The sequence below is a fragment of the Thermobia domestica genome, chromosome 3 (genome assembly GCF_964235325.1).
Source record: "Thermobia domestica chromosome 3, izTheDome1.hap1.1, whole genome shotgun sequence".
Lineage (NCBI taxonomy): Eukaryota > Metazoa > Arthropoda > Insecta > Zygentoma > Lepismatidae > Thermobia > Thermobia domestica.
The window spans coordinates 276,891,769-276,908,927 of record NC_137456.1 but is presented as its reverse complement, the minus strand read 5'-3'; the positions used below and the strand labels follow the sequence as shown (position 1 = coordinate 276,908,927).

The window sequence follows — 17,159 nt, the reverse complement described above, 5'->3', positions numbered from 1 at the left end:
CATATATCCAATTCTTTCCGGCTTTCTTCTTCTCTCTCTTGAAGTTCTGTTGATCTGATTTCTCTCTGCATAGCCAAACGCAAAGTCCATCAATTGTTGGCATGTGATACCGTAAAGCATAGAATCAAGGTCCCTTACGTACTAAGCCAATTCTTGTTCTTGCAGAGGGCTGAATGTTGGCTTTATCTGTCGCACGGACGTTGGGGCAGTTTTTGGAAAAAATTAAAAAAAGAAACTGTAGCTAAACAAAAACCATTAAAAAATCATTGCAGTATGTTAGTTGACTCTTTTCCGAGGTTAGTTCGCATGCAGTAGGTTCAAATTTGTCATTTTCTGATCCTAAAAGTAATCATAACCACTTTTCTGAGATTTTGTCCTATTTCATTCACTTCAGGAATAGCGTAATTTCACATTGCTATAATGTAAATCATTGGTGATTTCACATTAGTATTACTTCAGTGAACCATGTAAATCGCCAGCGATTCACATCATATTTAGGCCTACCTACTTTCTCGGGCTATGCGAATCAACAGCGATGCAGACTGCTATTGTTTATATTAGAGAAACCTATTCATTTTGCCTCAAAGTAACCCCGCAGTGTCAGAATTGGAAAAGAATCTGACAAGGTGTTCTTTTCTGATAGTCAAATTCAATTGTCTACACAGTCCTCCAAAAGTACGGCATCACCGGTCCCCAAGAGAGCGCGCGTACTCTTGAAGGAAAGAAAATGCGTACTCTTAGAGGAATCGCACTCATTTTACAAATCTATCGCAAATGTGTATTAATTTCCAGATATGATGGTATTATCTGCCTTATGCCCAAACTTGATTGTGACACCTAATATTTGATACTAAGTTTAGAAACAGAATATATCTGTATTCAACTACACACACTAATTAGTGGGAACTCAATTATTACACTGGAAGTATCAAAAATATTTATTTACCAATAAAACGTAGGGCACAGATGCAGGCAGCAGACAACTTGCGTACAACCACCTTTCATACAACGACGCTTCTGCAGGAATACAAACAAACATCGTACAGCGTTCCCAGATCTGGCAAATTGTTGAGCGTACTCTTAGAGGCCGCGCGCTCTTAGAGGAACTTCCCTTATAATAAATTTCCTAAAACTACGAAATTTTTCACGTAAGTAAGATCACAAATTATCTTTGCTAAAATGAAAAAGCTTGAGCCAATATTAGAAAAGATATCATCCATAGCAAATGTAGCGTTAGAGAGCACAGAATTTTTTATTGTAGAAAAACTGATGGAATTTATCAACTCAAATCTTATTTTGTAGTTTTCCTTACTTGCCAGTAACATACTCACATACTCTTTTTAAATCTAACATTTTCAACAGTGAGATTAATTAATTTTCATTTCACTCGTCCATACTTTGAAATGCCAACAAATAGAAGGTTACATTGTGACGCTCATTTACATTTTTGATGTTCAATTAAAGACATATTTTTAGAATTTGGTACAAAAATACTAAAATTGTTTGTGATGCAAGTATAATTTTTAATTAAGATACTTTTCATTCCACCAAAAAAGTTTTTTTTTCTTTTTAAACATTTCCAGCCCTGCTTATTAATATCAAGTTTGTAGTGAATGAATATAATACAATATTCATATAGGTGCAATTAACAAAAAAAATTAATTAATTAATTAATTAAACCAATAATTAGAACGAATTCACATAATTAAAGTAAAACCTCGTTAATTCGAACAAATTAGGGGGATGAGTTGACCATTAAGTGAAATAACCTAACAGAACAGTACAAAGTGGTTTAAAACTCTGTTTATCGCAACAAAACACGTTTATTATGGTGCATTTAATGAACGTAGGCCTAAATACATGTATTACTATACAGTAAAATGTAAAACAATACATATGTTATACTCTGTTTACAATAATGTACAACAATGATGTGGTACAAAAGTGGGTCAAGTTTTGTGATGTTACAGCTGCAGTGAAATCAAACAAATTCTGCTTCAGTTGGACATTTATTCATGTTCATCTGTTGAGCATTTCAATATCCACAATACTAGGTAAATACCGTATAATATTCTTAACTGTCATGGATCTATGTATTGAATGCAATGTTGACTTCTTGTCACATTTAAAACCTAGCACTTCTTCCGCCTGCCCGATTAAGCGAGTTCCAGCTTATCGGAGTCCGGATTAATGAAGTTTCACTGTATTTAGGAATGCGAAAATCAATCAGCAATAAATGTAGACACTCGTCGCTACAAACTAACTAATAGGGATCAGATTTCAGTGATCAAAGCCTAATTTACTTACAATTAAAACCAAGACTAAGTTCTTCTATAGCACATTGTTTTATTGTTACGCATCATTTCACATTAGTCTCACATAATAATTTCTTTTTAATCAAATTAAATAATTGTAATCACATTTCTTAAAATAAGCAAACTATTTCAATATCATTACTTGCTGTAACTTACATTTTCTTGCTGAACATTAGTGCATTTTAACATATAATTTTATACCAGCCCAAAAGCATGAAAATAGAATTCCTTTTCAGAAAGTTTGGGGGAAAAAAAGTCAACTCTTCCATTCAACCAATTGCTTAGTTATAGAATTACATTTTTCTAAAAAGCCACATGAAATTTATCACTCAACTGATATTACATTAGCATCAGTGCAATGGTTCATCACCATGTTGTATTTTACATCAAGTGCCAAAGTAGTGTTTGCTACCTCTACATATGTAGGTGGATATCACAGACGATATAATTTATCACAGTTAAGGTTAATTTGAAACTTCCTAACACGTAACATCAAATATACAAAAATCTCGTTCTCATTTCGAAGACCAAACGCTCACAACAGAACACACATACAATACTGTCGATCATATGTAACTGTGTGAGAGAAAACACAGAAGTGCACTTTAGAGAGAGACAGAGAGATAGAACAAATTATTATCGCTTAATATTAAATATTCTTAAACATGTATAAATAAGTAATATTTTCAAACAATGGAAGTCTCAACAAAGCAATAATTCTAAAGTAAAATAGCAAGAACTTTCTAGTAAATACATAAAAGCCTTGCAATCACTTTAGAGATTTTTGAAAAGACATAGAAAATTAGAATATTTCATCTGAATTAATAAACACTTACTAGCACTATACTGAGTGATCAAAGGGCTAATTTTCCAGCAACTGGAAGCACGAAGATACATAAATATGCCATCCTCCTCACAATTTAAGATCATTTTCTCAATCAGCCATTCGATTTTCTTATTACTACTTTACAATGAAAGAGTTTGGACTTCTGTGTAAACCTCTCCATTAAAACTTTGCTTATAACTAAACATTCCGAATCTGCAATTAACTTAGCGCTGCTAGCATGAAGGGACTGTACTGGCCCAAAGTAGGAGACCTTATGTTTACCTTCGAAATCAAATACTTTCACTTTATACTGGTAATCTTTCGCTTCATCCGCAACGGCCACCATCTGAACCAGGAAGCACCATGCCCCATCCTCTAACACTTCTACTTTGTGTATAAAGAGTCCCCATTCCATTATCTCGATAGCCTTCATGTGGAATTTCATATCCATGTTGGCGATCCAACTTCGTTCGTACTTACGCCGCTGGGTAAATACATCACGCTGCCTATCTACATCCTTGTGCACGATGGAGAAGTGATTCAACATTGTTGTTCGATTAACTACCATTTTACAACTCTGGGCTGGACAATTATACGGCTTAAAGCAACACTGCTGTTCATGATCTTGTTTCTGATTGTGCAAATACGTAGCTGCACAGCCTTCTACCCTATATTTACAAGGTAAAGGTAGCTTCTGTACAAGCGACTCTGCAACGTAATTTCTTGTGTTACCAATTCGCTTCTTACATAATGGGCAACTAGGCACACTTGGTCGGCAGTTTTTACAAATGTGATGCCCCTGCTCGCACTGGACAATAGGTGGTAACACAACTTCCAAACAAACTGGGCATTCCAAGATTTTCCATATATCACGCAACTGTTCAGAGCTCACGCCACCATTACTATCCTATAAGAAAAACAAAGGGTATATATTAATAAAAAGTTAGGTTATTCCCTTTTAATAGTGAATTATACTGAAATTCAAATTTAAGAAAAAAAAAAACGAGAAGACTACGTGTCTGGACGTCGTGATTAAGTTTTACTATGAAATAGAAAATGTCTGCAATTCAAGGTTTCAAAATTACAATCCACCATTGGAATCACAGTGTATGAAAACAAGGCCTTGTTAAAAAAAAATATCTATTATTTATAAGTTAAGAATTGTTAATTTTAGACTTCTAAACTATCCTATGAATAAGTATCGAAAGTCTTACAGAATAGCTTCGTCCGTCCGACTGCCTGTCTGTCAACAGGTATTAAACAATAACTTTCAAGCAAAAACTGAGATATTGAGATGCGGTTCTTTGCAATCGATTCAACGTCTCAAGGATAGGTTCCACCTCCCCTGTTAATTCTATTCAAAGCGGAATTAGTTCAAATTAGTCATTTCCGGTTTCAACGTTTATCGCCATAAATGGTAACCGACAGCAAAAAGCCTTTTTCTGCAAACGATTCAGTCTCAAACCAACGTACTATGACTATTTCGAACACTACCAAAAAGGGAAGAAATTCAAATTTAATATTATTTCCGGTTTCAATACTAATTTCCACAGAGAAAAAGCAGTAAGAAATATCGACATGTTCTTTGCAATCAATTCAACGTCTCAAAGATAGGTTCCATCTCTTCAGATAACTTTTTATTCAAACCGGAAGTGGTTCAACCATTTCAGATTTCAACATTGTCGACATACAACGAAATTGGAAACAGATAGCAAGAAGCTATTTTCTACAAACGATTCAGTGTCTCAAGGCAACGTTTCGTGATTATTCCAAACACACTACCAAAACCAAATGTGGTTGAAATTTTCTACTACTTTCGTTTTCTATCCTGATTTTCATACAGCAAGAACGGTACGATATACCGCGATGCGGTTTTTTGTAATTTGATTCAGATTCCCAAGAATAATTTCGGTTTCTCCATTAACCCTCTATCCAAACCGGAAGTCGTTCAAATTAACCATTTTCAGTTGCCACATTTATCGCCACAGAACAAAGCCGGTAAGAATAGCGATAAGCTGTTTTCTACAATTGATTCAGATTGTCATGAGAACATATCATCACAAACCGAAACACGCTACTAAAACCGAAAGTGGTTAAAATTTACTACTACTTCCGGTTTTAATACTGATTTCCGCATAGCAAAAACGGTGAGAGATCGATATACAATTTCTTTTCAAAGAATTCAGGTTTCCAACAGTAGGTTCCATCTGTTCCTTTAACCATCTATTCAAACCGGAAGTATCGTCATATAATAAAAACACCAGGTCATAACGAGTAATAGCTTTTTGATATGGATTCCGAGGACCAGATTCTATTTTTGATCTTACTAATCTATTACAACCAGTAGTTATAGGTGTACTAGTTCAAGTCTGTGTATTGAATTCCCATAGTTTGAAATTTTTTACCGTAGTTTCACACAATGAAACGAAATACTTCTTTAATTTAATGAATTATTTTTTCAGAAATTTTAATTGATAATCAATATAAGAAAAAATTTCACGATTAACAGTTAATGGTTAACTAAATTTCTTACCATATGAAATGAAAATTCCTGACAAGTAAAGGGTCGAAATGGATGAATCGAGTTGCGGGATGAGACATAGTGCGCTTGATAGAGATGTGAAAATATGTATATATGCAAAGTTACAGCGGTTAAGCGCCATAAGAAACGAAGACAATCAAAGTTGGTGGAACAAGGGCTATGATATGTTATTGAAAATCATCAAATAAACTGCTGAATCGTGATAATAGTAAAAGATAGACAACGCAAATGGTGGTAGTTCTACATAATGGCAAAAGAAGAATGAGCAGAGTAGATCACGAACCTCTCCCGCCATCTTGAGATCTCTGATATTTTTTTAAAAATGGAATGGTAGTCATGTGATATATCAATTAGGGCCAGTATGTTCTCAAAAAGTCAATTATAAACTTTAATTATCGTTATCTGTACTTATTTGGAAGATTTAGGATCGTTTTTATAGTTATTTACGAAAATCTAGACCGATACTCGTAAGTTGCAAGTCTGTGTTTTCACGAAAACATATGTAAGTTAGGCATATCTACAAGACAAGAAAACTAACAGTAAAATTTGATATCCAATAGTGAAATTTAATGATGATAATGTAATACTATACAACTTGGATGTCAAATTTCAGTGTTAGTTTTCTTGGCTTTTAGATATTGTAATATCCCACATGAAGTGATAAACCAACAATTCCACGCCAGTGTTCATATACACCACCACGTGGTTTGCAAGAGGATTTCACGCCAGATGGATCTACAATCACTTGCAGACGATGGCTTCTAGCCCCTCCCATGGAGCAACAGCGCCACCGCCACCCAAGGAACCCTATATATTGGCTGGACCACGCAATTCTGTCACATTAAAAGTCAACAACATCCTGCAGACATTTTTAGTCGTTTACAGGACAAGCAAGATATACAGCGTGACGAAAATCAAGAAGTTGATAACTTCCCGGACACAGAGCACGCTAAAGTCTTTGCTTCACACTCATTGGAGCACACCTTTCGACTTGGTCAGTCCATTACGTTACTTAATTTAACGGATGAACAAAGGAAAGATCCTTCATTTTCAGATTTCATTACTGTATTGGAAAATAAAGAACCTAACAAGTTATCTACACTCCGAGCGGCAAAATACTTTTCTCTTAAAAATGGGCTGTTATATAGGACTCAGAAACACCACCAATTAGGACTACTATATTTACTTTGTGTACCGAAATATTTACTAGGCAAATGGTTTGATGCTATCCATAACAACCCGATGGCACCCCATTTTGGGTATACTAAGATGTACCAGTCGGCACTCAGAAAATATTATTTTCCTAGTATGGAAGCTTACATAGCAAATAGAATAAGAATATGTAATCTTTGCCAAAGTCTCAAGAAGTTACCAGCCAAACCGGTGGGTCAATTGCTTCATCATCCTCCTAAACCGATTGCCACTGCTTGGCAGTACGGTTCAATTGGAAAAGTTCCAGTTGGACAAGGGAATTTCAAACATTTACTAGTTGCCATTGAGATGTCCACGCGATACTGTGAGATCAGAATTGTAGACAACATTACAGCAGAAAAAATTGAACAATTTCTTATATATGACATAATTCTTAAATACGTAGCTTTTTCCTACCTGTATTTAGACAGACACCCTGTACATAATGCTAAGAGATTGCAGAACCTAGCAAAGGTCTACAACTTGGCATTTAAATTTTATCCAGCATATGATCACAAAACTTTGGGTGTAGTGGAAACACTCCACAAAACCATACAAAACGCTCTTAATTTTTTTTTTCAAAATCATTGGCCAAAACTAATCCCGTATATAACATTCGCAATTAATACATTCGTACAGACTCGAACTAAATATTCAAGTTTTTTTCCTTATGCACGGATACGAACCTAAGACCATCTCTGATATTGCGTTAGCATTCACTCCGATGTTATGCGTCGACAAAGAACACCTAAATAAGATACGTGGAATTGTATCGCATAATCTAATTGCGAGTTATAACAAACAGAAAAGATATTACGATCTTAAACATCGACAAACTAAATTTGATAAGGGCCAGAAGGTACTTGTCTTTTTTCCCAATCGTCAGATTGAAACACCAGAAAGTTTTTCAGCTAGATACGTCGGACCTTTAGAAATTATCGAAAGAGTTAATCCTAATCTTTATAAGGTCAGATTTCCTGACTCATATCGTTAACCAATACAGGAGATTTCTGTAGACAGAATTAAACCATATTATGAAAATATAGACGACACTCAACACGAGGACGAATAGCTATTTTTTTCTACACGAGCGAAGACATATATAAAAAAATGTATATAACAGCAAGGGCAGAACAGAAGATACGATAGAATTTGGAATATCTCTTTTTAATGTTTCTCTTTCTTCAATTAGCAGCACGAAAAGAAAAGAACAAGATGACGAAATAAACGCATCTAAATTATTTAACTCAATTGGCAAAGAACATTGAATAGCATAAAAACATTTTAATCATTCTTGCTTCTTAATTTGAAAAAAAAAATTAAAGTACTCACCACTAGGAAGAAGGTAACATGAAGACAAGCATTCAGACAGATAAAAACACTTTTCATTGGGATACAAACATTTCTTCTCTGTTTTACAAAAAGCTGATTCATTTATTCTGCAACTGAATGAAAGAATGCTGACTTTGCATTACCGCATTTAAAAGGCGACTGATCTTTACAAGGGCAGCTAACCTATAATTTTACATTTTCCTCGATATGTTTTTCTTTTTCCACTATGAACTACATATTGTCACCGACATCATGTAACATAAATACTATACAGGATGTTCCAAAAGTCAGGACTACTTTTACATTATACAGGATGACCAGGAATTCAGGACCGTCATTATCAGCATTGGCATTTAAAACTGGATTATTTTATTGAAATATATATCTTTAGTGCAAATATTTTACAAACTTTACACCTTATACGGGTGACCAAGAAATCACGCCGTTCGAATCACGAATTTTCCAATATAAATTATCTTTATATCCCTGTGATAATTGCAACCATTTTAGTATTTGTAATTATTCTTATTTTATATATACTATATATCCGTCTTCGCTCGGTACCAAGAACATCCAAAAGACCTCGTTTAGATATATCTCCTTCAAATCCAATGGGCACATTTAATACCACTCATACGACTAAGGAGCAGCCGATTTTACAGATTTCAACACCCCTCACCATAAGTGAGCTAACATATGTATTTTAACACTAAAGCTAAAAACAGCCCTACCTAGAGGGAAATGAAGTGACATATAATATGCACCGATCCTGCCTGTGATTAGGGAATAACTGTTTAGTGCTTTCTTCCACTACCTTATTAATGCTCCGAAAAGTGATTTTTCAGTGTTGCCAACCCCTACAAGAAGAAAAAGAACCCTTTGGCTTATTTTTAAACAAGTTAGGGGTGTAATGTCCCACGTAAAGTGATAAACAAACGATTCCATGCCATTATAAACACCACCACGTGGTTTGGCAAGAGGATTTCACACCAGATGGATCTACAATCACTTGCAGACTATGGCTTCTAGCCCCTCCCACGGAGCAGCAGACGACTACGTAGTAGTAGCGCCACCGCCACCCAAGGAACCCTATATATTGGCTGGACCAGGGCAATTCTGTACTATTTTCTAGTGACCCTCCAACTGTTTGCCACGAAACATTAGGAGTAACCTAACCCCAGGCCCAGTCTGCTACGGGACTACGCCTATCCTATCTCCTGGCTTAGTCTGCTACGGGGCTCTGACTGGGAATCCTAACCACAGCCGCTTAACCTGCTTCGGGGCTCTGTTGGCCAACTAACCTACACACTGCTTGCTTCGGAGCACTGAATTCTTAACTCCCCTCTGCTTAGCCTGCTACGGGGCTCTGTAAAGATCCTGTCTGACCTTACGGTCAAAGACTACCTATAAATAACCTTGTATATTAGAGAAATTATTTGTACAGTATTTTGTAAAAATACTTTTATAGTGGAAAAGTTTTATAATAAAAGTCGGTAGTGAGAGTCGATTCCGGACACACTTTTTATTAACGCTCGACATATACCTATATGGGACAAAGTTTTACAATATACTTAACTTACATGTGTTTTCGTGATAATCCAGATTTTTAACTTACAAGTATTGTATTGCAGATTTCAAATGATAAGCGGCATGGCCTTGAGTTGGCTTCACGCGGCGTCCAATTGGCTTTGAGCGGTGTTGACAATTCACGACAAGCAGACCTGCACGCTGACTTCTCGCGCTACTGCGAATCTTGACAATACCAGAGGCGCTTATTAGAAATATTGTATTAGGACATCAACTGCTCACTTTACGAAGTAGAGAAAAGAATTACGAACACATACGTGAAAACTACGTTATTATGATACACGCTTTTAAAAGTTTCCATATAAAACAATTAGTAAAACGAGCGATGAGTCCCGCGTCTAATTTCCAGTGGATTTTTCTTCAATTTGGAAATAGATCTCAATTTTTATTACAGAATTATCATCGGTGTAACCAGCAGGTTGTTCTAGGAGAACATTACTTTCAGGGTGAGGAAAACTTTTCACATATTTAAAAGAGAACAAATGATCTCTTTCAGAATGTGAAAGCATTTTAACTCACCATACATACTATACACATGTTATATTTTTACGATGCTACCTTATCAAAAGATGGATCTTGACAGTACTGAAGTTGAAAACCGGATTGTAGATGAATCAATAAGCTATTCATAAGAAAACAAATGCTGTTTATAACAGTCTGTTTATCTGACTTTGTATTTATATGGGTTAAAACAGTAAAGGAAAAAAACTCGAAAATATATCAACTCAGATATTATTATGCAATAATCTAGTAGTGAGTTCTTACGGTGTGCGCTCAGTTAGGGAAATGAGAATATACTAAAGCATATGATTAATTTTAGTTGTCTTAATTAGATACAGAAACCGTATTGATGATGTTTGATTTTTTTTTTAATTTCCATATTTTATTATAAACGTCCCTCGTTTGCATTAACTATTAAATAAGTTTATTAAACATATACGAGACGAACGAACCTCATTTTGGAGTTGGAAATAGTTTGGAAAGACAGGGCTTTTCCCCCGTGGCTACACACCTTTGGAATCTGATTCATTACATCATATATATATATGTAAAGAACAAAGTATGGGAAGTTCGTAATATTGTTTTGAAATTTACTTCGAGATAAATTCTTCCTTATTCGACAGAAAAAACGCAGTATGTTTTGTTTATTTTTTCCCTTCACGTTTCACTACCTTACATATGCGACCACTTATTCCCTTTTTCCTCCTCCAGCAGGGATTCAAAAGCACCAGGCGTCTGAATGGTGTCGTAAATTATCGCAACCCAAAACAAACTCGATCATATGGACTTGCTTAGGAATCAGACGAATTGTTTTTTGTGCGACCAAGCCCAAGAGTGTTATTTGTTATTAAAACTGAGAAGGAAACAAAGCGGCTAGTTGTGTAGGAACGTAAATTCTCTTCTAGCACAAACAGAATTCATCAGTGTCTGGGTTACTTGCTTTCGTGGTAGTTCGTTTGTTCTCCAAAATTATAGCTGACAATGTCTTTAAGCAAACCGAGTACAAGTGCAGAGTTTTCTTTAAAAAAAAAAAAGTGCTACGAAATCAGGCTCGAAGAATTATTTTTTGTGTTTGCATTTTTTTTTAGCCCATAAATTTACAAGACTCAGATTCAGACAATGACAAAATATTAACATTCAGACAATGACTGACATAGACGATACTGAAAGTAATGTTGAAGGCGAGTGTTTAGCGTATCCACTGGGAAAGTTAATAGGTAAGTAATTTAATTGCTATATACTTCTAGGATGCACAGTCAAAATTCTTGAGTTTACTGGAATAGTATATTTACATTGCCAATAATGTTGCTAATGTATGTGTCGTAATCTCAAATGGAGGAAGAGCGAGAAGGGAAAGGGGAGTCCGTGATCCGGCAACATCGCGCGGAATATCGCGCACTATTGGCTACTGCCCGTGATGCTTTACATCTGAAACACACAGTAATAAACTTATTTGTGCATTATTTTTGGTGTGCCCAGCTCAGACAATTTAATCATTTTATTTTAACGGGATGATCTACCTTTTCTCGGCACAAAAATTTTTATATTGGACCTTATGGGGAGAACATGGCTACCGAATTTCCTCAGTTTCTAAGGAACTAGGTATCTCTAATGGGAAAGAAAAATTTTGCAGCATTCTACAGAAGTTTATTAACGGGTTGAAATACTTAAATTGTATATTTGTCTGCTAGTTTAGCAGAAATAAATTATTAAAAAATAAATAAATTAGTTTCTTTTTATACAAATTATAATATGTCTAACTTTGGAACCAATTATGATAGAAAGATCAACTTTTTTTTGTTTTATTCCTTGAGAAGAAACGACTCTAATAGTTTTAATCACAACCATATCTGATACGCCAATTAAAAAATAGTATTTTAATATAAGTATTAAAGTCCACCTGTCAAAGTCACGCCTCACTCTAAGCTTGGCCGCGGAAAGGGCGGGGGTTGGTGAAATGGAGGGGGAAAGGGGTGGATGTCTGAATGAAACAGGTTCTCGACCAGTTTCTGAGATTACCTGTCAGCTGCCAAATACTGTTAGCTTTATAGAGTTTGTCTCCCTCAATGGTTCCATACTAAGAGACTAAAAGATGTGGTGTGGAGTATCCTCTTTTCCACGTTACCTCTGGAAGTTCATCAAGATGCATTCTAGAGTGCGCGGGAAGAACAGTATATATCAGAAAACGCTGTTATTTTCGGAATTTTTTCCCTTCCGGACAAATATTATAGCATACAGTAGTGGCGAAGGAAAGGGGGGCAGAGGGGTACCCCCACAGGATTCCGACAATGTAAAGTCCTGGCCCCTATATATAGGTGTCCGTAAAAAAATGTCCCCTAAGTTTTTTTTTTAAATAATGTCTTGGGAATATATTTCAAATTTGAGGTTTTCTTGGTAGCCGTCATTTTCCAATATGGCCGCCGTCCTACGTAAATCTCTCTCTCTCTCTATATATATATATATATATATATATATATATATATATATAAAGAGAGAGATCGTGAACCAAGGCACTTAGAAAGATAATTTTGGTGTCAAACTATAGGTTTCTGAGGCCGATGAATTTAAATATGGCATTGTTTATTACCACTTAGAAATCTTACAACCTGGCAACACTGTAGTCTAACGATTAACTGTACAAAGTTACAAATGCGTATATGCACGCATTACTCTAGGATGTAGCGTACTTCCTCAGGACTAAACGAAACCTACTTTTTCTGGTAGCTTTCATCACGACAAGACATATTTTACATGGTAACATGAGAGAACATTTGTCTAAATCCAATATGGCAGCCAATATGATGGCTAATTACTAGCCAACCAAGTAATGGACTTATTCAAATGCCTGTCAGTCCTAATTGGCCTAGAGCCTAGAGAATGGGAGAAAGAGGCAGAATACGGTCTCATTGAAGAAGCGTCTCCTGAGGGGTCGAGGGAAATTTAAAATACTCCATTTTTTAATGAAAAACACGGTTTTGCTTCCTTGTCCGCAGACAACACTGCACACCAAATGCTCTATAAGACGTTCTCTAAATAGCCCTGTTAGATCCAACCTGTATTGTATGTAAACCGTGCATTTTCAAGGGGGAACAGCGGAGCAAAAGCCCTGTTTTTGTGATATTTCTGGTTTCTCGTGCTTACTTCGCTAAGACTAAGCACTGTAAGCCAATCTCCAATTGTCCTATAGCAGTGTTAATTTCAGATCATTTCCTCCGGAGGCACCACGCACAGGGGTAAAGCGACTAAAAATTGCGTGCTCCACAGAAATTTCTGCGAAGATCTCAAGCACCCGAGGGTGAATTTCGTAGCTCTTGGGAGAATCACCCCCCAGAATCACCCCTGAAATCATCACTGTCCTAGGGAGTTGAAACAAGAAGCAGAATACACAAAAAAGAACAAACTTTCAAAGCATTTAAAGTTTAGGCTCGTTGCGCTAAGCGCCTTCTTAGGACGAGTATATGGGAATTGAAAAATGCACGTTTTCTTTTATTTATTTATTTATTTATTGAAAAACATGTTTGCCCTTTTTTGTCCCCAGACAACCATGCAGACGACACACACCAACTGTCTTATACAAAAATGTTGCCATGATAGCTCCTATAAGACCCATTTGGAACGGTGTCCATACTGTGCATTGTTATATGGGGACAAGGGAGCAAAGCCCTGTTTTCTTTGACTTTTTCGTTTTCCGCGCTTACCCCGCTAACACTACGCACTGTCAGTTAGTCTCGATTTATTCTAAAGAGTTGAAACAAGAAGCAGGATACGCAGAAAAGAACATACTTTCAGAATGATGACGTCCTATGGGTGGGACCTACAGCTTAACGTAGGATCCGAACCACTTGTGTCTTCATCCCTGTTCCTACTTGCAAATGCCTGATTTATAGCATTTACGCTATTAGTAAGCGCTACTGAGGTCAATAAGAGTTGAATTAGATTTTTGCGAGGGGCGCATTGTTATAGCATGTTTTCTAACGCACAAAGGGATGTTCTGAATGGGGGCAGCTATGTGTATGTTTAGCCAAGGGAGCCATTTGTATCTTCGTGGCTTTGCACTCTACTCCAAATAATAATAATAATAATAATAATAATAATAATAATAATAATAATAATAATAATAATAATAATATAACTTTTGCCTCCTGAAAATAACCAGATGGTAAAGTTGTGGTCGATACATTTTTGGAATTCGAAGGCATTTTAGAATGCTTGTCTATCATCTGGCTATCAGAAATAATTGATCACCATTTTCCCTCTCCTCGGAAGAGAGAGAGAGAAAAAAAAAGAGAGAAAGTGGCCGAACTTGGGCTATTGAACGTGAGGACAGGATGTTTACATTCGCATTGACACCTGCTGTGAAAACGGTCCCTTCATATCTCTCGGGACGAAAACAAAAGAAAAGGGTGGGCGCGGATGCCTTACCCTCGTCAACTTCTTGACAGGTGGACTTTAATGCTTATATTAAAATACTATTTTTTAATTGGCGAATCAGATATGGTTGTGATTAAAACTATTAGAGTCGTTTCTTCTCAAGGAATAAAACAAAAAAAAAGTTGATCTTTCTACCATAATTGGTTCCAAAGTTAGACATATTATAATTTGTATAAAAAGAAACTAATTTATTTATTTTTTAATAATTTATTTCTGCTAAACTAGCAGACAAATATACAATTTAAGTATTTCAACCCGTTAATAAACTTCTGTAGAATGCTGCAAAATTTTTCTTTCCCATTAAAGATACCTAGTTCCTTAAAAACTGAGGAAATTCGGTAGCCATGTTCTCCCCATAAGGTCCAATATAAAAATTTTTGTGCCGAGAAAAGGTAGATCATCCCGTTAAAGGCTGCTACTTTTCCACGCATAGTGTAAGTAATCATTGTACATTCTCGCAACGAATATACCAGCAGCGGAGATGATAGCAGTCGACGGCCTTGGCCGTCGCCAGTAGCCATTCACAATTTTACCTGTGCTTACGTCACTTTGGTAGGTGGGACTTACGTGAGCAGCAGGGACAAAGAGGAAGCTACACGACGTAGTCGGCATTGGGCGTGAAGACTCCGATTCAGGACCGGCACTTTACTTATGCTGCTCAGCATATCCATTTGTATTTTTATACTCAGAATACATCCACATCTTCTGTTGTTAGAATTTTATCTGTCACTTGTAAAGAGATGTAAGTATGGTGCTTGATACTAAATATAATCACTATTTTATGCGTACCATTGGCGTTATTCTGACCCGGAAATTGTCACCTCATGCTCGTCCATTGTGTTATGCATTGTGAGATATTGATATAAACGAATTCACTAAAGTTCATAATTGACTTTTTGAGAAGATGCTAGCCCTAACTGGTATATCACATGACTACATTTCCATTTCAAAAAGATCACAGATTTCAAAATTGAAGATTTTAAGTTGGCGGCGGATGTTCGTGATTTACTCTATTTATTCTTCTTTTGCCAATGTGAAAAAAATGAAATCTTTAAGTTTTACGTCCCACAGTTATGCCGGTTAGGCTAAAGGAGACGGTGATGATGAGAGATGAGTGAAATGGTGGAATGAAGAAAGTGGGAGGAAACGGGAGAACTCCGAGAAAACCCACGAGCACGGTGTTTGTCCACCACAAAGTCCACACGGTGCGAGCTAGGATCGAACCAGGGACCCCAAGCACCGGAGGTGAACGCTCTACCACTGAGCCACCGCGCCCCCCTTCAATATGTGAAACTACCACCGTTTGTGTTGTCTATCTTTCACTATTTTCACAATTCAACAGTTGATTTGATGAATTTTAATAACATAGCATAGCCCTTCTCCCAATTTTGAACCTCTCCCTCACCGTTCTTATGGCGCTCATCCGCTGTAATTTTGCACATATACATATTTTCACATCCTGTATCAACGCACTGTCTCATCCCGCAATCCGATTCACCCCTTTGGGCCCTTTACTTCTATGTTCATGAAATTTTATTTTTAGAGGTCACTTAAATATCAACTGTGTTTGAAAACAGAAAGCTTTTCATAATAGTAGACTGATTTTCTCGCGCTCTTAATTTTATCCATTAAATTTTACATTAACTTTTCAACTCAAGGAAATTCTCATTCCACAGTGGTGAAACCTCTTTCTTCTTTTTCTTCTCACTCATTTTTAATTTAGTCAATTAATAGTGTTGTTAATTTTAACAATTAGTTCTGATATTAATTTTTAATTGAATCCTTTATATTTTCAAAGGCATATTTTTTAATTTTAATACGTTAAAACATGTATAATTTTTCCAACTATAATCAAAACTCTTGCAGAAATTAATAACTGATTAAGGATATCCTCGAAGCAAACCTAAGCAAAATGACAGAAGAAAATGTACAAACCTGATCATAGAAAGGAGCTACCAGAAAAGATTAATAAAAGAATGCACATCACGTAAAGCATCGTTACCTGATTGTGCAATGCAAATTCTGTTGCCTGTCTCTCTCGATTCTAATTTTTAAAACGATCGATGTCGAATATTAACTTTTTCGCTACTGTTTTCAAATATACGTATTTGTGGAGGAGAAATTTTGAATTTTATAATGCCTCATTACGCTTTTCCGTAGATACTGACTAATATCAAATGGCGTCTCGGGCAAAATGACAGCTACAGCTTACGACACTTGAATATGTTTTACAACAGCAGTAAAATGGTTAATAGGTGTGCTTCCTAACCTCCTAAAATACTCAAGTGTAAAAAACTTAGGCAAAATGCAAGAAGTTGCATGTAAAGTCCGGGAAGGGCATCGCGAGCACATGAATTGTGATGGATGGTGTGTATTGCTTGTGAAGAGCACTGAACCGGCTATGACAAACGTCCGCCTGGCCCCCTATGGGAAG

The 17,159-nt window shown here is 36.2% G+C and overlaps 1 protein-coding gene across 5 annotated transcripts in view; it reads right to left on the bottom strand.

The window, feature by feature from the left end:
• Positions 1-904: 904 nt before the first annotated feature.
• Positions 905-17,159, bottom strand: part of LOC145681081 (uncharacterized) — a 118,493-nt gene continuing 102,238 nt past the window's right edge. For all 5 annotated transcript variants that reach the window (XM_081752449.1, XM_081752451.1, XM_081752450.1 and 2 more), the window contains one exon: positions 905-4,048. In XM_081752449.1, the coding sequence (XP_081608575.1) occupies positions 3,254-4,048 (795 nt within the window). In that variant the 3' untranslated portion in view covers positions 905-3,253. The remainder of the gene's footprint in view (positions 4,049-17,159) is intronic.